The 27,989-nt window shown below is 33.2% G+C and overlaps 1 protein-coding gene across 6 annotated transcripts in view; it reads left to right on the plus strand.

Moving 5' to 3' along the window:
- The window catches only part of LOC106105469 (disintegrin and metalloproteinase domain-containing protein 11), a 189,420-nt gene that overhangs the window by 84,713 nt on the left and 76,718 nt on the right, over nt 1–27,989 (plus strand). For all 6 annotated transcript variants that reach the window (XM_013285796.1, XM_013285803.1, XM_013285812.1 and 3 more), the window contains exons 4-5: nt 4,776–4,826; nt 18,467–18,546. In XM_013285796.1, coding sequence (XP_013141250.1) covers nt 4,776–4,826; nt 18,467–18,546 — 131 coding nt within the window. The remainder of the gene's footprint in view (nt 1–4,775; nt 4,827–18,466; nt 18,547–27,989) is intronic.

Below are 27,989 nucleotides of genomic sequence, written 5' to 3' on the forward strand. Positions count from 1 at the left end.
GTAGGAAAAAAACATTATTAAAACATATGAACAGGTAAATATAACACGGCTTTACAGATCTAGATGAAAAGCGCAGAAAGAACATAGGACTAAGATAACTTAAGTTATGTTTTAAATCCACGCTCCCGAAGTCGCGGGCAATAGCTAGTAATAAAGGCAACTCAATTTAAAACTCGATCAACAGAATGTCAGGGCAAGGAAAATTTTCGAGTAATACACAAATCTCAAGAGCGAAGCGATTAGTAGGACCCGAGCTTATCAATCCAACCACTTTGTACTCGAATTTTAACAAAGTATAATCAGAAGCCCTGTTCAAGTTTTGATTGCTTACAAATTCTTGTTGTTAGCAAGAACGCGTGAGGGAGGAGGGGGTTGAATAAACAACCTTTTGATCTACAACAAACACATGAAATGTACTAATAATAAATCTTTGTTATTATGTTTGCGTACACGGCGCGGAGTTATGAAACAACGCTCAAAGCTTTAATAGAGTTCGGAGGATATTGAAATACTTTTTTTATTTCAACATTATTAAAAGGGTTATTTATAAATGATAAATATGTAGACTATGAGATGAATCGAGGGCTTATCACGAATACTTGTGCAAACGTTTTCGTTATGTCGATAAAATTAGTATTAGGTTTGAGCAACACTCGTACCTCGTATAAAGCTCACCAACAATTCTCGTGTTAACAAATACGTTTTCGCAATTGTCACGCTATTCATAATAAACCCTCTGAATTGTTATATGCATATGTAGGAGATAGTACACTAATTATTAAGAATATTATTGTACACTTAGCTCACATGTATAATCAACACTGTTTAATCTCCGCTTCGAGATAGCTCCTTGACTGTTGCTGTTTGAATATTTTACTTTCATCAACAGTCGTTTGATTGAATAATACATAAACAAATGCATAAGATATTTCAAATTATAATACCATTTCACACCAGCGAGCGCACAAAGAATCGATAGGATGAAGTTTAAACAAGTTTAGGTGAAAGTTAAATTGGATCGAAGACGAATATTTTGTGTGCTCAGCCGCGTTCACATCGGAATGTGGGCTGACGTTTACCTTAAAGAAGCGTTCTAATGCTTAATTATTCTCTAATGGATATTTCTAGAGAAAACGGTCATAGTGGTATCACCAAAACAGCTAAATAGATCTTGATGAAAAGCACAAATGTAGATCATATATATAAAATGGGACCCAACTCAAAGAACTACCTTTGGGATAAAAAAAATCATATTCAAAATCAATCCAACGGGGCCAATAAAAATTAAAAAACAATACAGACGAATTTAGTACCTCCTACTTTTAGGACGTTGATTAAAACAAATTGGCTAGTTTTTTTTTAATCTACAAAAGTCTATCAGAATTTTCATACGAAAACCATTCGTTGGCTATCGAGAGAGATAGAATGGTCGCAGGTCGTAGTTGGCGTAACTTTGTCTTTGCTAACGTAAGTAGAAGTACTAGATGGATTTGCCTTTAATGTATTACTCAACTTCTGTGCAAATGTTAGCTCAGTTAACTATAAATAAAGTGATTCTAAGTAGACGAGTTCTGATTATAGAAATGAGCTAGTCTGGAAATAACTGAAACTGTGGTTTCACTGTCCATATTCTGTACAATAATTAAACTGTTGCCGCTTCTATTTGATTTATAGGTCTACATATGTTTATTAATATTCGAATACTTGTAAAACTATTCTTAACAATTTCACACAAAATAAGATTGGAAGTCAAATAGGCTGTGTATAAATCTTTTCTTATTCAAGTAAAAACGGCATTGTCAGTTCTATGCTGGTTGGACGAATTTGAGATGGATGTGCGAAATTTATGCTTGGTAAAATATCCCTCGAGCGCTGACGTCCTTTGAGGCGAGCGTGGAATCGATGGCACACGAATAATCAGGTCTTTTGAGAGCACATCCAAATAAAACGGCGGGAAGTACAAAGAAATCGGTTTGTTTAAGCGATGTCTGGATATTTGAAGGATAGATTTTTATACCAATGATGAATGCAAAGATGTCGGATTTTGCAGACGTGAAAGTGTAAATCTAGATTTTACTATCATAAAATGGTTTCTTTACCAAATTGTATAATGAGTATAGTATACGTATGATTGGAAAAAAGGTAAATAACATTGAAAGCATCAGAAATACAGTAAAATTTGTTATAATATTAAGGTATAGAGTAAATCCATTAATTTTCTTTTCAAAGACAGTTTTCACGTGATGTATCGACACGTGGTAATAATTTGAGAGAGTGAAAAATCATTAATCTTTTAGAAAGACGAGATGGTGAGCTAATGGAAATCGTTTTCAATACGGCTTTTTGTACAAATAAATCGATCTAAGAGTACTAAGACTTAATTGGAAAGATTTACTCGTAGTTGTAGAACTTTTTTAAGCTTTGGCTGACAAAATAATCCGGTCACTTGAGGTTGAGTGATATTGAATTTATTTCACGTAAAACCATGTTTACTTTGCATAGTAAATCTATAAAAATCTTTTTCTTATCCCAAAAGTATAACCAATAACTTGTATCAAATCTTTCCGTTGATTCAGGCTGTTACAGAGTTTGGGAACGCCCTCACAGATTCGATTACCGGCGGCTAATTCTGTTTACATTATGTCACCGCTCTAATGCAAGCAATTTTTCTTTCGGCCGACCGGAAAGCCGGAAAAGCCACGGACGACGTTTTTTATGGATCACGGCGGAGGGAAAGATAAAAATCAGATAAAGTGTATTCATAGTGGATTGCCGAAAGTTGACACCAGCATTAAAAGGAAAACTACTTTCATACGTAGACCGAAAATATTTTGTACAAAAAAATATTCTTTTATTTTTCCCTTCATAAAAATATCAAAAGTAATGTATTATCTTGTCTAGTTCAAAATAGACTCAATGTTTTAATGTCGATTAAAATTTCGTAATCAGTGTCTATCAAAGGCCCCTTGTTAGCAGTACTGGCGCCCTAGACGAGATTTCTGCCCCATTTCTGTAAAAACCTATACGTAAAAAGCCTTCCCACTTTTATGCGTCTGTGGCTCATTTTGTACAAAGAAGCCCTGGGCATTCGCTTCACCCAACCCTTTTGCGTTTAAAATATGGAATAAGACTGCACTAAATCAACTTGTCAAATATTTCAACGTAAGTTTAGTGAGAAATAACACTGACATATATTCACAAAATATGAATGACAAATCGCTTGCCGCGGTAAGTTTCTTAACGTAACTATCTCACTTTAATATCCGCCATATCTCGTAGGCTTGTGGGAATAGGGTAAATTATCCTTAGTCAGAGTTACCAACAAATACGATTAGTTACTCCACCTTGTTCATAATCTTGGATATCGTAACTTAAAGATTTGGATTATTTTAGTCAACATTACTATATTATTCTATACTAGCTTTCACCCGAAACTCCGTCCGCGTGGAATTAAAAAAAAAAACAAAAATAGATACGCTATGTGATCTTTCCGAATATTCTACATCTATACCAAATTTCATTGAGATCCGTTCAGCCGTTTAGGCTACAAACTCTAACAAACATCCATCCATTTATCTATACTTTTGCATTTAAATATTAGTATGAAGTATGATTTACGCGTAGCACCTGCTACGATGTAGCAACTCGTAGCAAATTGTGCGTCACACACTTTCTTTTATCAGTAAGGTAATCAAAACTTTGCATAAGTTTTATACGCTTTAAATTCAACATCATATTCAATTAAAATATGTGAAAGTACATATTTAGTTATTGCAATTTTTATCGCAGTCTTTACTTCTTTTATATTGTAAAGTGGTTCAAATTTGTTAAGCTGCTTAAGTCTTCAAGAATGCAACCTTCGTTTCCTGAACGTAACCGCTGTTAGCTCGCTATAAAAGTTAAAGTTAGCAAGTTGTGAATTCAATCAGAACGGTAACTGCACGCCAACGTTTAAGTTAAAACTAAATATAGTTCAACCATCATAGTTTTTCATAAGTTTGATATCGTTAAATATGATATAATAATTTATGTATTTTCAATTTAATGACTTAGTTACATTCAGAGTTTCAATTTAATGATAACATTAAAAACTTAGTTAAAACTAAATAAGATTCTGAATGTTCTATTCACCTTTAATGAAGAGATAAACAAAATTAACTTAAACAAACTAAGCTTCAAAAGGTTCAGATATTTATGTTAAACTACAACTTAAACTTAGATGCCTCACTTTAAAACGTAACATTTATTTACGTCAAAACAAGACAGCGGCAGACTTCCATCCATCGTCTAAAGCCGTCTATTATTAACTGGCGGCTACCACAAAACTATTTCGACATCTCTTTGAAGCTAAATTCGATCTGTCACATAATACTTAAAGCTATTTACTTACAAGATAATTCTCGTAAACGTCACCGCAAATCTCTCGAAACGCGACTCAACAGCGAACTTTTCGCGTTGTCAACGCATTGGTGGTAATTTCGTCTAATTCACGAATTGAAACAGATTGCGGTCGCGTTGGTGACGCGTTCTGCGGTCGTGTGGCCCCGCTACCAGAATTAACCTGTTCCCTTTCGACCGTGACGTTTTATTTAGTGTTAACATGTTTAAATTCTAACATGGTTGGGATTTTAATTTGTTCCACCGGTGACTGGTTTTCAGTTTTATTGAACTTTGTATGTTGATAATAATTTGTTTTTAAATGCAAATAATCTGACTCGACTTGATGTGTCTGAGTTGTATTCTTGTCACATAGTAATGTGTTCATTTTATTGCAGGGCCGTGGGTTCGGATCGGACTATCAACAGGGTACTCGGTCGCGCGCAAGGGTGAGTTATTCTTTATTTATTTTACTACCACGTATATTTTCTACCTTTTACGATTGGTAATTTTATAGATATAAAGGTGGAGTGTGGCTTTTTACGAAAATATGTTAAAGCATGCTTCACATTTCTTAGTATGTAATATGTTGAAAGATTTTTAATGCCAAATCATTTGATAAAAATATTTGCCACGTAAATTCCTATTTGAAATGTAACCTCAATAATTATTTAATGACACGGCATATGCAAAACTTCAATATTCAACGGTTTAACTTTCCCATACATTAGGCTACATCGGAGTCCTCTAATCTCGTAACGTCTAATTAAAGCACCAGATGTCGCCCGCTCGGAGCCAATTTGTCGCTCGACGTGTCGCAACAAAACAATCATGGCGGCACGATATTTTCCCACTATTATCTGAACCCTAGTGATATTGGAGCCTAAAGCAATATTACACATGGAAAATATTTGATCGGACATAAGTCTATGTTCACAAGATTTTTCTGGTGCCAAAATTTTGTATTTTTTTTATCAAAACAATATATAATTTACAAAATATACAAATGGTACATTAAGTCCCTTTCTACTCAACTTCTTTTTTATTGAAATTAAATTATAAAATTAGTTAGCAAAATATTAAGTTTTGGAATTACGCGCGGTTTACATTATACATTACATTTTCTTCTTGTTTATTGTTATTTTTGTTTCTTTTATATTATGTTGTCAATTTTTTTTTCTTTCTGTATAATTCACGTGTTCTCCTATTAAAATAGGAAAATATCTCCTATTAAAACCCTAAAGGGTTCATTGAAAGCCAGCGATTCGTTATTTCGAATGAACACCTTTTCTTATTATGAATGAATAAATTTCTTTTTTTTTCTTCCTTCCTATACCAATCTAATGATAGAAATCAACACTGTACTAGAATAGTGTAAACCCACTCTGGAATCCACATACTATAATGCAGCGTGGGTTTGCATTATTCCAGTCCAGCGCTGCTTTAAATCACTGTACTGGATATTATGATAGTTAGCAATTACAAACGCAAATAAATACCAATTATCCTACTACACGAGAAGATACAAATAGATAGGCTTTACAAGGAACAAGCCAAATAGCTGGTAATTAACCGCGGGAACACGTAAAAGCGGCCGTACACGTCGTCACAGCGGAGAATTATGTATAAGATTTAATTCAAAACTTGCCCGAGCAGTAAATCACGCCTAGCAAGCGGCTTGCCTCTAGATTTTCAGTCTACCTGTGAATAAAGCCAGCCATGCGAAAATCATTCTTAATGCTAACAACATAAAGATAATTCCAGCTAGAATGCACATCGGATACGTTCCATAATGAGATATTGGTTATACAAGGAATTAATTCGTCCCCAAAGAAACCGCTGTTCTGATATTGATCGGATTTCGGAAGGCCTTTTACCCTCTAACCTAATTCAATCGTGTCACATGATTATGCACTTTATTTTGATGGTTGTACGATTGGTTTTTCATAAAAACAATGGACCCATTGTGATGAATGATGTATCAAATTTGTAAGAATCGAGATTGAATCGAATATTGACTTGAAATAATTATTACATTATAATCTTGAGTAAATAACAGTTTTTAAGCAAGGCTGGTAATTGTTATTCTAATACAGCTAAATTATATTAACTAAAAATGACTATTACAAGAAATATAACATCATAGTAATATATCGTAAACGTTTGAACTACTGGTAGCAATTGGCCAAGCAATTTCCAGGATAGGTTGTTATAAAGGAGATCGCAAATGGATGAGCACGCTTCGGTGCGCATATGCATACAAATCATAGCATCTGTCGCACTGGAATCTGATATATCACGTTTGAGGCATGTCCACAAAGTCAAACGACAAATAAGCAATCTCCTTTGAAGACGATCCTTACCTTACCTGACCAGGAATGTAGAAAATAACATACGTATTGCGAAAATTACAACAAATGCAACAATATTTGATCTTTAAATTAATTTGATGTAAAGTTTAAAACAATTAGTTTATCATCAATCCTTTGTCTACATAGGGGTCGGCACAATATTTACTTTTTCCATATATCTTTATCATTTTTAATATCTGATTTCACTTCCTTGTTAAGCATATAATTTCATACAATCTATACTTTCTTTGGGCTTCTTTGTAATATCTTAATGCTTTCTTAAATTAGCTTTTAAATAAAAAAAAATCTATCAGTACAATAATAGATAGAAAATTCTTTACAATATTATAGCTTTTATTAGCTTGGCATAAATGTTTTAATTAATTCTTTTCCGTATACCGCGCCAAGTGATAAGTCCAAATTGTGGCACATAATTTAGTGAAGGCCTCTCGCGATGCCAGCGCCATCTCTAGGGCTCTCACATAAAATGCAACTACTCTGCCAACTCAATTTATTTCATTCACCAGCTAATAATGTTTACCCATTTACGGTGGTGAATTTAAGAGATTTTTATTTCATTGCCTAGTAGGTATTGTTTCTTTAATATATTTTTTTGCTTAGGTCATTAAATTCTTTGAATAATGTAATATCGTTGGTTGAGATTTGGAGATTGCAGTTCGACGGTTTCACAAAGTTGGAAAACTTATGCAGTCACGATTGTTCAATAATTTAATGGCTTCCAACTTGGTCTGACTTGTATTAACTTTATGTACTTAAATTATCGTACTTATTAGTTTTATACTGGTACTTTGAACAGAGAATTTCGATTCTAAGTTTAGTAAGTTTAAGTGAGAGTATGGTCTCTACATTTCATTGTAGGTTTCAAACGAAGCTTTGAGTCTTCTTTGGCAGCTAGTCTAGTGTTCTCTGGATTAAAAATTGAAAGTAACAACATATTTATCCTTGGATCTTGAAAGGCCTTGGATTGGTAGAGTATTTTTTTAAGGGTGTTAATTAATCAAAATAAAAATTACAGTAAAAGTCTGGAATAAAACGATAACATTCGTCACCAATAATAACATGCAAATACATTATAAAGATTTGTATTTTTCGATTGTTGTTCTGAAATAACTCAAAATTACTGGACCGATATCAAAAATTCTTTCACCATAAAAAAGCTACGTTATCAGTTAGCAACGAATGTATATTTGCAATTTTTTAATTCCATTTTTTTTTCTCTATTAATCTTGTAGTGTCTCGTAAAAAACGTTTATTGTTTAGTTAATCACTGAAGTTAAAAGCAATGAGCCGTGTTAGCTAATGGAGATGTCTGATGATGCTTGTAATACGTTGGTCAGGAGGCGTGACCCCTGCCCTATTGATAGGGACACCGCAGGACGCGACTAATGAACCTTGACTGGCCCTTAACGTTTTACTCCTTTCCACTGGGACTCGCAATTGTTACAGAAATACTTGGATCTTTGGATGAAGAAGCTAAGCGATTTTTTATAACTATTATTAGACTAGCTGTTCCCGCGCGGCGTCCTCCGCATGAAATTATGAAAATTTTATTTTATTATTTACCTCTGTCAAATCATCAATTACAAATGTCAAAATGACATGACATGATGACAACCTTGTTTCCTTGATGTTGGCAGCAAGTTATGGTATCTTTCCCACATTAGGATTTTTATCCAAAATATTTACCCCCTAAGTGTAATGGCGTTAAAATATAGAGCCTAAAGCGTGACGCAAGTGTAGGGTCTTTTTAAAAAAAAGAATTATTCAAAAATATGCTGTGATTGCTGACATCTTAGGCACCAAAGAAATGTGTGTTTACACTTTATTATCATAGTATACATAGATTGGTTATGAAAAATTAAGTAAATTACAGGATACAATTACAAAAGCAAACTCCTTTACATATCACCTTTAAATAAAATAAATGTTGTGGTAAAACTGTGTGTCAAAACTCATAAACAGTTTTAACAGAAGAGTTCAAGTCAGTTGAACAGTTTAATGTTTAATGTTTTTCTTTGTATTTTATGTTTAGACACTTATGAATATGTATTGCTCTTCACAAAAGGGGAAAGGGATTGGCTCCTGCAGCACAGGGGAACCTAGTGCAGGAAGGCTCTCATGAAATGTGTATATTTTTAAAGGATTTAAAGTTGAATCTGTCAGAACTGAGTTGTGCTGTTGAATTGTGATTATAAAATATAGTTACATTTTTATTTTATTAATCAAATGAGATATAAGGATGAGGGTTAAGAACTCAATTATCTTTCGGCTTTATTAATATTATTGTTTTCGTTGCCTTCGCCCCCGTTCCGTCCCCGCCCCCGCCCCTACCCCGGCTGCGCGCTGTTCGCCATCTTATCTCTCCAACGATTCATAACATTATTTTACTTATGCCTGTTATGATAGCCTTTCCGCCAATGTACATAAATCATCCAATCTACGTTACTTATTTAGGACACGGCGCGCTTCGTTTTAATTTCTAAAAGGTTTCGTGCGAACCTGTACAAAGCAAGTTATAAAGATAAACTAATTAAGTTATGAATGTTTAATTTCGTTCATTTTCTATTATTATAGCATTGAGTCAATATTAGAGTTTCTTCTTTATATCTTTTGTTGGATTTTTTTAGCGATTTTTTGACTAATTAACTAAGTTTTGTACTAAGTGTGAGACATTTAGTACATCATCAAAACGCAATAAAAGTCCTTCAAGGACTATCCCATCACTGACTGATAGAGGCTCAGATAGCTTAAAAATGACGCCACTATCAGATAAGGGAAGAAAATCCAATATTTCCATCACATTCACATTTTGGATTGTTATCAGACAATTTACAATTTAATGGGACATGTTCTTAGTCTTTTTCGTGATAATCTCAATAATTTGTTGTTGTTATCAGCCTGCAATATATTTATTTGTGAGCAGTTAATCACAACTAGTATTTCGTCATCGCGGACGGGGTATGATTTGTGTGCTTACCCCAACATTTTTCATCCAACTTGCCGTTACTAAATCATTCTGACAACTCGCCGCGATCAACTATTGGTTCACACCCCAACGCTTCCATTCAAATATAAAACTTAACGCTATCACGTTAAGGTATAATATTTACTAATAGTGTTAATTTTGAAAGATACTAAAACGAAAAATCCTGATATTATTTATTATTAGTTAACCGATGTGTAATAAAAATTCACATGATCTATGTGATGCTTGTTTGTCTGTTTGCCTTAATATGATGAGTGCTTTTAGACAAATGAACTCGATTTTTTTTTCCTGCTAATTATATCGAACTAGCTGTTGCTTGCGACTTCTTCCGCGAGAAATTAAATTGTAATATAATAAACATAGTCTATGTTACTCACTGATAACGTAGCTTTTTAATGGTGAAAGAATTTTTAAAATCGGCTCAGTAGTTTTTGTGTTATTTTTATACATACAAAAATACCATCCTCTTTATAATATGCTTTATCCTTCTAGCTTATTGCTGTCTATTAGCAGCGGATCATTTTGTATTATAAAGATTACAGTTGGTTGCTTGCTCGCATTTTTTACGATACAAAATCTATCCATTCTATGTCCCAAACATGGCGCTATTACCTGTTTGAAGGCGATGTTTGCAGAGGACGCCACATCGCTCTATAACCTGCGAAAGTCAACCTTTATGAGGCTCTGAGGTTATGCAAATATAAAGAAAATGTTCTACTAAAACGATCCCAAGAAATGCTCGAGCGTTGTTCTTGTTTATTGTTACATCGATACTTTTTGAAGTTGGAATTTGGCAACTATTCTTTCATGGGCATTGTTTCATAATACTTTTTAATAGTGTCATAAGGATGTCATAATGATCTTTATGACTCTCATAAATAGTTAGAGCACAGCTTTGACTAAACTATCGGACAACTGTCAAGTCCAGCTTTGATTTATAAAAGCTTATATTGAGGTGCGCACACTACTCAATTTTTAGTTATGCAACTAAACAGTTGAATTGGGTCCTAAACAATCGACAATCGCACAACAGTTGCAACTAATATGCTTTAATAACTGAGAAGTTAGGATATGGTTATTAACAGCTGTGTATAAACTCGGTACAAGTGCTCAGTTCTACCTAACAGTATCAAATGATGAGTCGAACTGTTCAGTTAAAACTAAAGTTAAGTAGCGGAGCATTCAGCTCTGGATCTGAGTAGTATCTTCAATGGTATTAATCTCAATAAAATAAATCCAAAAGAAGAATATAAGACCATGAACACGGGTCGATATGATTCCCTTATATTTTCCCAATAAACGGTTGCCCATTCGAGCGGCATCAGTGACGCTCTGCTGACTGGCTCGTGTGAACGCACCTGCGACGTTTCGCACTTCGTTACCCTCAACGATGGGGGCCTTTGTCTTGACGTTTTCGAAAAACTGATCACAAAGTAAATACATAACTCATATAATAATTCAAATTGTGGTAGCCCTAGGTATATAGAGATGGGCCACCACTGTAGTAGTATTAGGTTTGTCCAATCATCGCATTATTAGGTATTTGAACTTCAAGAGGGAATTTTGTAAATTCTTAGAGAAATGTTTTTTTAAGCCACTACCATAGTATTTTAGCTAGAATTATATACATCCTATTATAGCATCCAGTTATAATGGAGACAAACATTTAACATAACGTCATGTGTGCTCACTTACCCGTCACTAACACGAGCGTCGACAAATCGAACATCCGCAAGCATCCAAATAATGGACTGTTTACCCTACCACATATCCTTAATAATTACAAAGCATTTTAAACCTTATATCTATTACTTTAAAGTTCGTTTTACTTAATGCCACTGACAGTAGGTTAAGTAGCTCTTAAGGAACACATAGTAAATTTGTTTCATACAATCGATAATGGTAACTAAAGATGTAATTTAAGTACTTTGCAGTACTATATCCTAATATAATATGCTTTTATATAAAGTTAAGGAAATCCCGGGAAGTAATATGAAGAAGATATAGAAACACTTCAACGCAGTTCGCGTTAACATCCGTACACTTGGGGCCAACAAAAACGGGTACGTGCGCGAGACGTTTATTGTTTCCAGTGACGTCGGAGAAATATTTGCCGTATGATTTATGAATTAAACGCCTAACGCTGACTGCAGCTACGTAGATTTATGGCGTTAGATGTTGCTTTTTGTTCTGAGATTGTAACATTTCTTGTGTAACATCTAAATATTTTTTTTAAATAATTATATACTTTAAATTAATAAAAAAATGAGCTACACTATTTGAATTCAGTATTCACTAGCACAAATATTAATGCTTTAACCTTCCACGTTTTTGAAGAAAATAATTTTGTTTATTACATAATCGTTTCTAGCGTTTATCTACCAAGTGATGTATAAATTATTGTTTTATTCTACGTGCCAAGTTCTAACATATGGAAAGTTGGAGCATAAAAAGATATTTGATACTTTTATGATATATTAAGTAAGTTGAAAGAAGTTTTGTATCAAACAGCTTTGCCACTTCGGCCATTTATCGTCGCTAATTTACGAACCTGTCGCGGTCTCACCCCAAAAATTCATAAATCAAGCAAATATTTCTCCGACGTCAACGAAAACAATAAACGTCTCAAACGCGAACGAGACACTTTTTGTTGATTTGAGTGTACAAAAATTGATACATAAAACATTAAAGGCAATTTTTAGATTATTTCCTGAAATAAAGAATGATGCTATGTTTTGATACTGCATCTTTGGTTTTAGTTATAAATGTAACTTTTTTTTTACTATTGATGACCTTAAAAAATATGTAACTTAACATAAAGCTTTTGTTTCAATATTAAAATGTGTAACTAAGAAACTAAAACAATAACATACTAAAACAATTTCTATTTTATAACGACTATAGCATTTAATTTTCGACGCTTAAGCTGCCCCTGACAGCTTTCATGCCCCGTGAAAGAAATATAATTTACGATACTATTAAATCTGCCGACGTTATTTCTTAGCAACACGTAAGTTGTGAACAAAAGGCTCGGACGGCCCTCTTGATTAAAAACACAGCACACGAGGCCCGGGCAAAATCAGTTTGTTCCTTGATTTGATTTCCGCCTCAAAGACATTCAGTAGGCGGGAGACTGTCGAAACCTTAACAAATAGAATAAAAATACACGTTCCACGAAATGCTTAACGTAGTAGAAGGTGGGACAACTTTATTTATATCTATGTTTTTTCACTCCAATGTTTACAGCTAAATTTTATTTCAATTTAATGCAAAAATACATTTTAATGACCCCATTAAAGTTTTTGTTGAAGATAACAATCTATACTATTATAATAAAGCATAAACACACCCTTCTTTGTTGCCTAAGATGTCAGCAATTACAGCATATTTTTGAATTTTTTTCTTTAATAAAAAGCCCTACACTCACGTCACGCTTTAGGCTATATATTTTCACGCCATTAAACTTAGGGGGCAAATATATTGGATATAAACCCTAATGTGGGAAAGAGACCATAAGTTGTTGCCAACATTAAGAAAGCAAGTTCGCTAAGTTTTGTCATGTCATGTCATTTTGACATTTGAAATTGACAATTTCACACTTGTAAACAATAAAATAAAATTTTCATAATTTCATGCGGATGAAACCGCACGGCAACAGCTAGTATTAAATAATAAAAAAAAACCTTTATTGTTATGTCAATTGAAGATGTAGGTTAAAGTATAATTCCGTTTAAATACTGACGTGAAATTCGAAAAGTATCCAACAGGGAACAGGAAACGAAATAGTGAATTTATTTAAAACATTATGAACTATACCGGAAATGGTTTGTCAAGTTGCCAGTTGTCGACACAAACAAAAACACAATACATTTTTTAGGTAGTGTTCCAGAAATTCATGTTATTGTAAACATTCCCGCCAACGAGTGATGTGGAGGTGTTTATTACTACAACAATATATTTAACATTTTAATGAATACATTTCCATTTTAATGAAATGTATTCATTAAAAATTTGGATGAAATGTTTCATGCTAGTCGAAATGTCGACTTTGTTTGATTTTTCACTTTTGGTTTGTTTTTCTGAAGTGTTACATAAAATATGCGGGCGGTAAAGGAAATTAATAATTTACAAAAGCCATTACAGTTACGTTATTCCTTGGTCCGCACACAACCGGCCCTGAACAATGGATTGGGCGGCGCGGGCTTGATAAATGGCCTATCTCTTTCGCTAATTAAAAACATCACCCCTGTTGACCCTAAGGCCGCCCGCATTTCGTTTCTCCAAAACATTCCCAACCCTAGGTGCCGTACCTAAAGGATTTTGTGTAATTTATGATAACCGAAACTAGTCAATACTTTAGATGCAGTAGTTAAATAATCAGGAAATCTTTAAATTTTATTTTAGTATACAATGACGTTCGCACGGTTTCGTATTACGTGTCACATTTACAATTAAAACACATTCGGAAACTGGGTTTTTGGTTAAAATCTTCCTAATCTAAGACAAAGTCATCTCGTCATTAGTACTAAGAGTATTAAATCGAAAGTTTCGTTTTATATTTAATGTGATTCAGCACTCATACAGAAATTACTCATTTTCAGCACATGTGTAGTTCCCCTGGTATTGGGGATGTCCAAAATGTCTATGGGCTTCATAGACCACGTCGGTGATCCCCCGCGTGCGCTCCTTCTCTTGAAAAGAATAAATGCTTACTTTCTTACAGCGCAGTGACCCAATTGGTCACCGACATGACAGATGGCCGAAAATGTAAAATAAATAATGCTTTATGCAAGCCATGCTTTGAACATTTACAATATTCCTGTATTGAGAAAGTATTGTTTGAAAATCAAAGTGAGCGAGTGCCGGCGGCGAGCGTTTCGTTCGCAGACGTCGCGGCAGAATGTTCAAGAGTTCGTGCAAGTCAATTGTAGTTTTCCAATTGTGAAATCTTGTTTTTGGATATCTTTTGTGTTCGATTGTCGTGTCGAACCGTCGAATAACATTCTCGATATTCGCTTTCCGAGACAACTTTCCTACCGTACAACTATTGTTCGAACTTTATGCAAATTTCTTTATACGTCGCTTTGTAGAAAGTTGTTTCGCTCGCTTTAGCAAAATTTTATCTTCAGATCCAAAACATGTATTAAATAAATATTCACCTAGATTATTGTTTTTTAAATAATCTGTTTTGATATAATGGCATTGAAATTTAATGTGTCATGTTTGCAGTTACTTTAAAAAATGATGAAACAAAATGAAATCCTATTACATCAAATGCCTTTCAAGAATATCTACGAGTGCAAAGTGTACTGTTTCTACAGCACTTGTAAGAAAGTAGCGGAACAATGGTGGTACAATGTAAAACGTTAAATATTCATAGATCTCAGCTCCTTGCTCAATCCGCTGGGACAGATTGTACCGGCGCTAAATCGATGAATAATTAACTCCCAACCTGGATTCTACAGAAACCTAGTCTCTGTAATGGAGTGTTGTTTAATAGTAATAAGAACTTGAAGTGATGACAACGTTTTCAATAAAATTAGAAATAGATTTATCTTTAACCTCAATACAATAACATGTACATCAGCCACTAATTTAGAGTTTTTAAAAAACTAAAATGTTAAAATCAATGTAGTGGCTGATGGTAAAGTGAAGAAGAAAACAATTAAAAGGCGATCTAAATCGAAATAGCCATTGTTCTTAACACAAGGTTCAGTGTAAGCAATATAAATGATTCGTAAAAAAATCAGCATAGAAAAAAAAACATAGTAAACTAAAAAAAATATCTTTCAATATCATTGGAACATGGAAATCGTAAAAGCAAAAATCACTCAGCCATAACCTCAATAGCGTAACTCAGTTAAAAACTTGGGTAAGTAAAGCATAACGTTGCTGAAATTTGGTTAGTCTGTCGGGCACCGGCCATCGCTGTCGATTCGCGTTTTATGGGTCACCAGCGATGAGGGTTACTAATTTAATAAACAATAGTCCATCGGCTAAAATACACGCCTTTTGACATCAGGTCCATAGCAGTAAGTGAGTATGTGATAAATTCTATTAGTGGAACCCAACGGATCCCAATCGACGGTTACACGTTTGTAAACACTGACCCTACTAGTTGTCGCTTTGATCCTCTACACATAAACACGTACTGATTTCGAGGACACGGTAAATCTTACTTTGTAAATGAGATTAACACTTCTGATGTAGCTATCGTAAAATAATTTCGTACAGTTTACCCAATTACACTCTATGATATCAGTGACAGATTCAGAACTAGGGAGGACATGAAAGTAAAACTAGAATTAACATTACTGAAGACTGAATTACAACTTAAATACAAGAATACGGTCACTCACCAGACTAGTTATTGTATAGGTGAAGAACCCAGATTTTGAATCTCGGAAAGCATTCACCTCGAAACTGAACTAGAGCCATCGCTTGTAATAAACTTCAAGTAAAAGAAAGTAACAAAGAAGATTTGGAAGGCGTCCAAGAATTGTGAGGAGTTAACAAAGCTAAAAAGCTACTTAAATACGTTGATGAATTACCGCGACTCCTAAAGGAAATTTACTCACTACATTACGTAGACGCAAAGAATTAAATGGTGTTTTGAAATGTACATTAAATTCATGTTCTGATGTAAATTATTATCCTTTTATAACCCTTAATTTTAGCGTTCATAAACTTAATAGAAAATAAATAACAATTACAGGGCTATATTAAAAATATAACAGTATAATATGGACAAAAAGCCGACCGATTCGATTTGTTTTTCTGCAAAAAACATACCCAAACTTTCATTGCATGTTAGTTCCCACTCAATAAAGACGTAGAGACTTCAATCTACTTTCTTTTATAAAGTATTTATCGCTAATAATTTATCTTAGTTCTAGACTTACAAGGACGAACGTATCGCCAAATCAAATTCCTTCTCGTTAACTTCGACCTTCAACTACAATTTTAGAGGTTGTATAATCAGACCTTGTATATTCGCAACCTGCGGTGATCCATGGCAAACACTGCCCCCGGGGCAAACCAGGCTGGGGGGACCTAGGGGAGGGGTATGATTGGTGGAGGGGGGGACAGTGTCGGATTACCGCACGGCCATCGTTGAAATTTAATAACGTGCGCCTCGGGCGTTTTAGTTCATCTATTTACCTATCGGATCCGATCAAAAAAATGTGATCGTGATTATTCTTTTATAGGAAGATCTTCTGCGTTCATATTTTTTAGTAAATGCTTCAGAGGTTTTATTAAAATATGATTTTGTGCATCATAGTTTTGTACGTATAAAAATGAATACTGGTGATAAAATTCTTATAGTTGATTTCAATACAATGTGCTTTGATTTTAAATCAACCGCTACTAGTTTAATGCAAATCGTGAAATATTTATGTCTTGGAAATTTAACTTTTTTTTTAGGCCTAATTTAAGTCCCTTTCTCTTTACCATTCTTTTCTTATAAGGAGAGGATGGGAAGGAGATGTGGATTTGACGGTGGAGATGCATAGGAAGGGGAAATATCCTTTTTATGTGCGTTTCCTCCTCTGTCGTATAAGGGTAGGTAACGCATCTGCAATTGCGGATGTCTACGGGCAGCGGTCGCTTCGCCATTTTGGCGGATTCAGGTGCCCGCTTGCTCGTTTGCCACCTTATGTTATAAAAAAAAAATCCAATTTTTGCTCAACATTGCTCCAACAAAAAGTTCCCTTTCCAACACCTCGGTTATAAAAATAGTACTTTGATGATATTAAATTTAATTTAATTCTGAATACTCGATTCTATCCACGATACTTCTCTAATAAAAACTGGTCTTCGCTTTGCGTTGTCTAAAATTCTTACCTTTTATGGTTTCTTGTTATATTTGATTAAAAGGCTTGACCTTTTCTTTACCGTCTCTTTGAATGATTGTTTCAGCCAGTCCTACTTTAAGTGGACTTTCTGATACGTTTAATATTTCGTTTTTCTCATTGTTTTGAGGATTCTGTTGCCTAACAAAGATATTTATTAGCGAAGTTATAAAACAAATGTTCATAATAAAATAACATAGATTAACACAATGTCTTAGTTTTCTTTACGCTCTTTTATATAGTATTTCTAATGCATCTCTAACTCTTTACCTTGTTATATTTATTGGTTATTAAAGCGTGTACATTTTAGCGACATCTACGTTTTGCCAAATTTTATACTAGCCAAAAATAAAAAGTGAAAGCATTTTTAATTATTATAACGAAATCTGCCTTTGTAATTATCTTCAGAGGATAAAAAGTTAATATTTCATGCATAAATGTGTTAACCATGTTTACCGAAATCTAAATGGAAATGTGTGATTACTGCACACCCTCCTAAGTCGTGGGCGTGTGTAAGAGCTTATTTATAAAACAAACGACTCACGGCGAGCGGTAAAACGCTGGTCATGTTTTATGGCCGTGTAATATTTATTTGTTTGTGAAACTCAGCGGCGGGGCGATTAATTCTTTCCAGGCAAAACGAAAATACGCGAACACCCTACGTGTAGTTTTAAATGGTTACTTTAAATTATTGCCAGAATGCTGCATAAATGTAATTTAAACGTCTCTACATGAACATGAATTTACTTAAAAAGTAAATTAAAATGCTAAATACCTTTTCAAGAATTATTTTTGCGCTTTACCTTGCCAGATATGTTTGTTTAAAAATAATAATGTAAATAATTTTGTGTTTTAATATTGTGTTTCGTTTGTTGCAGACCGGCAAACACTTTCACCGCACATCGCTCCTCATCAAAGCTTTCAATCATAAGTTTAGACTGGACCTAGAGCTTAATACGTAAGTACTATTCTATTATTAACCTATTTAAAACACCTCTATACAACCTACCAACATATAGAATAAATATCGGGCGACACTTCGGTTGATTCTGTTGTTGCCACATTTTTCGTAATGTTGGCATTACTACCATTAAGATACAAAAAAATCAAACGCGAATACAGCACTTAACAAAACCTCATCCCCCTGATCTTGTTAGTGAATCGTCTTATCTTTAAAATGTACGAAAATCGAATCTCTCTTTCTACTACAGAGCCTTTTATATAACAGTGTCCTGCTCTAACGTAACACTTTCGAAACTTTGCGAGCTGACCTCTTTCATTTGGCCGAAAAACTTGTTCTTAAGTTTGTGAAGTAAATTGTTTGTTTTCGTTTCGAGGGCTGAATGGAAAATTATTTAGTTTCTCGTAGATGTCGTGTTTACAGACGTTTGCAAACATTACATATTTTTCAATTGTTAAATTTTAGCTTTCGTTAAAAAATATGTTTTTTAGAGACAACTTTCTTATGCTCATATTTGGCATGACAAAATCCTACGTGAAATGAAACGTGTTGTTACAGTACTCTTGAGTCCTAACCTAGTGGACAAAACATTAGAGTTCATTACAATAAATGAAATCTTAATTGAATTTATGTGAAACTAGATTTTCAATTAAAATAACATTTCCAATTGAATCATTTTCTTTTATATTTATAACCCACATGAATTTAATATCAAATATATGTATTGTAGGCTTGTCAAGTCACGTCGTAAATTAAAGTGACGGCGGCAGTTGCCACGTCTGACCTGTATTTTTTGTCCCAGGTGTCTGCTATAAAATAACTCACGTCTCATGTAACTTACTGGTTCCCCTGGGCTAGAGGTGTTTCTTAACTAGAAGGTTTGGCTATATTTATGTTTTTTTTTATAACGTCTGTTCATAACCGAAAAGGGAACCATTTAATGTTATTAAAGTTGTTTTTTAAGTCACTCTTAGGTACTTTGTAAAATCAAGAGATCTCGTTTTTAAATACAGTCAATTCAAAAAAATGTTATTAAGTTTGCAATCGTGCAAAAGCTTTTGAATAAAAACATGTCATATTCCTGTCCCATTTTTATTTCCTCACTTTAAATTCACAGCTATTTAATATAGTGGTAATTTACTTCAGTGCTCAAACATTACTGAAACTTATGTTTTAAGATTTCCCTTAACTTATGATATTTGTAAAGAGGGTTTTTTTTTTATTAAAAAATCAACTATTCAGTTTCATGCACAATTAGTTAAACGTCACGAACGCCTTTTTTAATATTACAAATATGAAAGTATGTCTTTAGTTTATTTCAGTCCAAAGGAAGACAATAATAAACATATAGATTACTTTTTTATTATTTTTTTTTATTTATTGAGTTTTATTTTTCATTCCACGCAGACGGAGTCGCGGACAAAAGTATTCTGTTATAAATTGACAATGTCGATTGAAAATTTCATTTGTTTTTAAAAGCAATGCTATTTAGATCAGGTTAAGTATTCTGAATTCATGGAACTAATTCTGTAGTAGGACAAAATGCCTAACAAATGTCCCGATTCGCCTGAATAAAAATTTGATTTGCAAAGAGAGCTTGAGTACCGTTCTAACCTAATTTTCTAACCTAATGAGACACGCTGTACATGTTGTTTAATCAAAGATTTTTTAGCTAGAATTATGAATTTCTAGGCATGTGTTTGTATGGTCATGTCTTTTTTTAACATATTTCCAAAAAAAAGAAGGTTCGCAATTTGTTTTTATGTTTTTTTTTATGTTTAATTTGATGATTATCTAAATACAGTTTCTTTCCTTGTCTCTAACAATAATCATATTTATGTTATTAACGATTTTTTGATCACATCAGCTATACTTTGTAGAATTTGATAAACGCATCATAAAATTCATTCAGCGCGATTCTCTTATGTTTTTCAACTATCTTTTACTATATTAAAAAGGTAAAGGTATTGAGTCCAGTATGCTAAGTCTACCAGAATACAAAATCCTTACCTACCAAAGATTATGGATACCGCATTTTGCACTAAGCTCCCTTTTACTTGTATTAAAGAAATAAAATTTAAATGCGAGAGTTTAGATGGATGGATGGATAGATATTTGTTAGAGTTTGTAGTCTAAACGGCTGAAGGGATCTCGATAAAATTTGGCATAGATATAGAGGATAGTGTGGAAGAACACATAGGCTACTTGCTTTTGTTTCTTTTTATTTCGGACGGAGTCGCGGACGAAAGTTAGTTTAGTATAATTTTGTTAATATAAAAGTGGAAGGAGATTTTTTATCCAAATGCCATTAAAGGAGTGAATTTATTTCAGAAACGTCACGATGTGAATTATGCTTCCACTTTTGGATTCAATCCAAACTGTACATTGAGAAAAATATTATGCTTTTAAACGTAAAGTGAAATTTATTTTGTGGTTTACGAAATATCATTTTGATATTTTCTGTAGAATTCGCTTTAAAAGCGCTGACTATTTCCTATAATGTCGTCTATAAATTAATAGTGCTGAGGTAGGGAACCTAGTTACTCAATTTTTCGATTCAAATTATAATACTACTTTCTAACATTTTATAGACAATCTTTTAAATCCAGAGGGGTAAGCAGAAACCTCGTAATTATTTAATTTCAGCTTGTACTGTTATGTTCTTCATTTGTTTCTACAGTTTTGTCAACACTTCTTTTGTTTTTCTTTGTATTTCTTTTATATTTAGATTATCTTACTAATTATAAATGCGAAAGTTTTGATGGCGAGAGAATTAGGTATTTGTTAGTTGGTAACCAAAACTGCTCTTCTCTATGATATTAGAGATAGATGAAGAGCTTTTAATTTCACGCGGACGGAGTCGCGAGCGGAAGCTAATAGTTTGATAAACTAAACTAACATATCAGTTGCCCCGCAATAAGTGCGCAGGATTATTTACAATATGTCCGGATGTAGCTCTAGATGTTTCGCCCACTGTGCACTGACCCATCCCTTGAAAAAGATAAATAAAATCCCGAGATATTCTGCAAGCTTTCATCTCACCTTTATACAGAAATCTTTGTTAAAGGTAACCTTTGAAGACTTCGTGTTTCAAACTCACGGCTAATCGCGTCGGAACTATGTTATTCTATGATTCCTTATTAGTTTAATATTTTAAAAATGTTACATTAAACTAAATAAATAAAGTCATTTAATTTATTTGCACATAAAGTTTCCGTAAAAAGTATTTGAGTTTTAATACACAAATGCGAACAAATTTTTTTACTGTAACACACACATGAAATATGCGAGGCACGTGTTATAAACGTCACAACTTTTCCCAATTGAATTGTGATTCAAACAACGATATTTCGATTTGGTATTAAATCCAGGATTAACCAAACACATACAAATGCACGTTTATATCTCCATGCTGGAACAAACATCATTTCCCTGAAATTATTTACATGGACGAACCGACCGGGATCATTTTATTGAGGGCTATTGTTTTCAAACGGCCCCCCGTCCCCCGACCGCCCCGCAGTCCCCCCGCGAGCCCGCTCATGTGACGCTGTTGACACAAACAAAATGGCGGTGGGCGGGAAAACGTACAGCTTCGCAATATGGCGGTTTAAGGGAATCCTCACATTTCGAAATCAATCAGCGAAATGAAAGGAAAAAAGTTAAAACATATTTGAAAAATCGTTAGGCAAGCTGTATTAATATATTTTATGTAAAACTAGCTTTCGCCCGCGTTTCCGTACGAGAGCCATAAAAAACAAAAGTGCTCTTGTATTGTGTGTTCTTCTATGCTTTACATCTATGCCAAATTTCAGCAGTTTAGGATAAAAACTCTAACAAACATCCATCTAATAATTCGCATTTATAACTAATTAGATTACGAGTAATTCAATGACTTTATTATTTTACTATCAAGAGTCGATGTTTCCGTTAACAAAGATGCAATGAAAACAATGCTTTTGAACTGGTCATAAAATAACAAGAGAATTTTCAAGGAATATGTTAAATGCTTGACCCGAAACTAATGTTGTTTTTATGTAACACATCACTTACGATACGGCACATTAAGCATTCTAATATCAAGTGAGTTCAGCCGGCATTTAAAAGGTTATATTACAAATTTGACTTTTATACCAGTACGAAATTAGTATAAAAAGAGGTTTATTAAACAAGAGATATCCTAAACATTCTAGAATACATTTTGAAATCCCTCTTTTTTCTGTCTAGTACAGTCTGTACTGCCTGTCTGTCTACAACAGTCTGTAATACTAGTCAAATATTACCATAGTCCACAGACTTAATAAAAACGTAATTAAATTTTACACATACAATTTCAGACAATCTGTATGACTACAGATTGTCTGTGTTCAATGTTCTAAATTCGACTACAGCTCAAAATTATTTTTAACCACAAGTATTGAGTTCTATTGTTTCCGGATTTCGTTAAATAAATAAAGTCTTTTCGCTTAGTTTCCATGCGACTTCATCCGCATGAAATTATGAAAATTTTATTTTATTGTTTACATTTGTTAAATTATCAATTACAAATGTCAAAATGATGACAAACTTGCTTTCTTAATGTTGGCAGCAACTTATGATCTCTTTCCCACATTTGGGTTTTTATCCAAAATATTTACCCCCTAAGTTTAATGGTGTTAAAGCCTAAAGCGTGACGTAAGTGTAGGGTTTTTTTATTAATAAAAGAATTATTCAAAAACATGCTGTAATTGCTGACATCTTAGGCAACACAGAAGTGTGTGTTTACGCTTTATTATAATAGTATAGTATTTGTATACAAATAGTTATAAAATCACAAACAAGATACGAGTATGTAAATATAGATAGATACTCTACCAAATTTCGCTGAACGCTCTATTAATTTACAATGTATCGTTACAGTTAAACCGCAAATTGTAATCGAATTTCGATTAAATAACCCTCGACGTACATATACATCGTATTTAACTGTTGGTTTGTACATTAAAGAATTTGATTTCGATTTAAATTCAAACGAGTTAATTTGTATACAGTGAATAAATTCGTTGTGTAAATAATGATCAATAGATTTACAAAACTACACGCGTAAGTTTTGAGCAAACATATTGTTGGCGATGCAATAAACCCTTTTTATATTTTTATTTTCAATCCTTTTTTTAAAATAAGAATGTTTATTTTTTTATTTATTCTTTTGTAAATATTTGAAGCATTTATTGTTCGAGCAGATGTCACATACGATGCTAGGCTGAAATGTGTATATTTTTGTTTAATTTGTAAATTTTTATTAAAAGTTGTTTTTAGTTTATTTCTTATTATTTTACTCGCGCGTACCTTCTCTTACAAGATCGTCTTTTTCACATATGAAAGTATGTGATAAGAGTCCGTTTAAATAGATTATAATTTCTTTTTACCTTAAAAATTCGACTATAATTCATCATATTGAATAATAGCTGTTGCTTGCGACTGTCTCTGGGAAATTAAAAAATATCACTTATGTTACTCACAGGTATTTTTTTAAATCGGCCTTGTAGTTTTTTAATTATTTAAATACTGCCAAAAGTACAAATCTTTCGTCTTTATAATATCAGTATAGATTATTTTTACTGATAATAAAAATTAAATATATACTACTCCGAACTCATAATGACAAAGATACATATTAAGTTTTTTTTTAAATTGGAAAGATGATTTAATATAATAAAGAAGAAATCTAATATTAAAAAAAAATCAATAGATAAAGACATATTCTGTCTACTGTTGTTACTGTTGTTGTTATTTTTTTCTATGTATGTCGTGTAAACCTATAATTAGGACAAATTATCTGCATGTTACTTATTGTATTGTGTCAATATGTATGTGTCATAATTTTGTCCCGTTGGTTTATCTTAATAAATAAATAAAAAGAGAAAAATAATTTTTATATTTTTTTGTATTGAAATATCTCGAAAACTACTGGACCCTTTTCCAAAATTCTTACACCATTTAAAAGCTGCCTTATCATTGAGTTACAAAGACAATATTGTGTATTTTTTCACACATACAAAGTCACGAGGAACAGCTAACATAAATTAAATTCAAAGGTAATTCAACACTGGTTCATTTGTAAATTTCGCAAAAGCATTAGGATTAACAGATATACTGTCCAATTGAATCACATAATTGAATAATACGATTTTTATTGCGTCCGACCACTAACTGCCCCTTAAATGTAAATGCGTCCATTAATTTAATTTTCCACTTTTGCGCGATAAAAGCGATAAAATCGGACGTTCCAATCGCGCGACACGCGATACCATCACTTTTATCGTCGGATATTTACATAATTGCCGCAATTGTTTCTTTATTAGCCATTTTTGTTCATTTTACATCGTTTATAGATAACAGGGATTTACGACTCGGAAATGTCGCATAGAAAACTTGACTCAAATAGCCCGGAAGACGAAATATAGACTCATGAAACAGGGCAATGCAAAAGGCGTTAGAGATCTGGTGTTTAAGGAATAGGTTACATATCAAGTGCTAATTCTAGTATAAGAAAAAAGATGAATATTAAAAATAGTGGAGAGTAGTTTAGAAAAGATGCTGGGGTACTATTGAACTTTGAATTATAACCTAGAAATATGAGAAACGTTCATTTCGAATCGAAGCTAAATTTTAAAAGTCTATTTAATGATTTCAATGTTATTCGAAATCAAATAATAAATAGGAACGAAGCATTTCGAACACGTAATGGCTTATTAAAACTTTTTCCCTTGTTTACAATTGACCTACAAAACGCAACGAGCATTGCGGACCGCATATTATACTTGTCCGTCCTTTTCGCACTCGTGCCGCGACCTATTTTCCATCCCTTGTTATATTGCCACTCGGTTGAGAAGGCCTGGAGTTGACCCTTAAGTTTTAATTGCTATTACAATGAGCCAGCAATATCTGCGTTTACAATACACATGTGCACTTTACAATAACATTCTTTTTATAAATTGTCATGCATTTATATTTTTGATGACAAATTAGATACGTTTTATTCAGAGTTTTAATTATATTACAGAGCGGACATATGATGTAATTCCCTACAAATGCTTTAGTTATTATAATCAGTAGAGTACAAAATAGTGTTTATTAAATCTACACATAAGAATATGAAGGGAAAATTCCTCTTTCTCTGCGTTTTTTTTAATATAAGATTGCAAACGAGCAAGCGGCCACCTTAATCCACTGAAATGGAAAGCGACCGCTGCCCATAAACATACGCAATTGCAGATGCGTTGCCTATACAGAGGAGAAGACGCACATAAAGAGGATATTTCCACTTCCCATGCGTCTCCTCCACCGTCAAATCCACTTTTTCTTCCCATCCTTTCCTCTTAAGAAAAGGGTGGAAAGGGGAAGGGACTTTAAGAAAACCACGCCTAATTTTAATTAGGCGTGGTTTTCTCCGTCTTTCTATTTCTATATGCAACCGCTTGCTATTATGTTACCTTATGACAAAATATAAAACAATTGCTGATTTCATAAATTTCTAGCTTTCATATTATATCCGAAGTTTCTCAACGCAAAACGAAAAAGGATCTAATAAGAATTTACCTCAAACATTCGGAACGTTAGTAATTTTCTTTCTGCCGTAGAATTATAATAATTTTATTTTGTGCTTTTGGCGGATTTTTCTCTTAGACCTTTCAACGGAATTGCTACAGAAAATTCATGCTGTGAGCTCGTCAACCAAGATGTTTTTCTACCTTTGGGGTAAATGACCTGTTTCTTGTTATACTCGTAATAACAAATTACGCTCTGCCTTCGTCCCACGAGATTTAACCTACCATCCGTCATAATTTATTTTGTCTGTGCTTATAATTTACCTGTATATTTTATAACGATCATATTCCTTCCAGGCAGGTTGTGACTAGGGATGTCACCTCTTTGATTTTGATAAAAAATCTACTACTGCTTTTTCTTTCCGTGTTTCTTCATCAAGAGATATCTCGCCGACTAGAGAAGGTAGGCTTTCGGGTTTGTGTGACGCACATTTGGACTATATCCAAGACTTCGGATCAAAGTAATTAAATATCATGAAAGATATCACAGGTTGTAGTTTTTATTTTTCTCTTTTTAAGGAGTCTAAGGCTGGCAAGTCTAGTAGTGTTTCTTTTTACTGGCAGTTTTTTTTGTAAGTTGCCAGCCCTACCCGTGACGTCATTTTATACTCAAGAAGAATATTTAATTACGTATCGTCCTTTATGTTTTATGTTTCATCTTTGTAACGTAATACGCTCCTGGGTGTAATCATTTTTTTTTAAATTTATATTATTCTTGTTTTATCTCAGTTATATAAATATTAAACGAAAAGAAATGAATTAGAAAATTGTCTTAAAATCGGGGTTGTTTTAATTTGAAAGTAAATAACTTAACAAAAAAATTATAAGATATAAAAATACTGAAATAATTTTTGTTAGATAACAAAAAAAAATTATAACACGAAATATCCGCAAAATTTCCACAGTAGCGTAACAGAAAAAGCTACATTCACGTTAAAAACCACTCGACCCACATACGAATCCACGTGCGCCTAACTTCACGTTGCGAAGCTCTTGCAGACATTAAAAATGCAACAACTTTCAAAAGACAATGCCCTGGAAAACTTTATCCGGTACCTAACTAGAAAACGGCAAATTAGTTGCACCATCTTCACACAATAGAGCATTTTCAATGGCAACACTTGTTTAATAATTTTTAGTTGTGAAAACAAACAGTTGAATTGCCCGTGAAACAATCGACAATCGCACAACAGGAGTGCGATAGTATAATCAAATGTGCACACGCTCTAATACGTGACGTAACATTATTTTTTCATTGTAGCTTGTTTTATTATATCGGTAAAAAACAAAACCCGCCACTTGAGTGCGCCGAAATAGTGATGCGATTGCCTATAGAAAGAGGAAATTTCTCGTTGCTATATATAACGTTATAAGCAATTTTAGGCAACATTTAATTTATAATACTATTTTATACTTTAAATTTACTTAAATATGTAAACAGCAATATTAATGTAACTGATAGTTTCATTTATCAGTTTGAAATTAAATTACGCCTGCCCTTTATCTAATTATAGATGTGGCCGCCATTTTGGATGAACTGTGGAGCGAGAATTGCGTCACGTTTAATTAGACGGGAATCGATTCCGCGGGTTGCGTTAACAAATGAAATCCTCTTTAAATGCGGTACAGAATACTAATTGAAAAAAAAAACTTCCATAGACTTTAGAAACCTAGCTAGTCAACCTTACTCAAACAGATGACTTTAAAACACCCCTTGAAATTAAAACTAAATCAAAAACAAAACAAAGAAGTGATTAATGAATATTCTTCAATTAACATGAAACGGCCAAGTTTGAACAAACAAGAAAATACACGAAAAACAAAACAAAATGCACTAAAAACAAAACAAAA

The sequence above is a fragment of the Papilio polytes genome, unplaced genomic scaffold (genome assembly GCF_000836215.1).
Source record: "Papilio polytes unplaced genomic scaffold, Ppol_1.0 DF824270.1, whole genome shotgun sequence".
NCBI lineage: Eukaryota > Metazoa > Arthropoda > Insecta > Lepidoptera > Papilionidae > Papilio > Papilio polytes.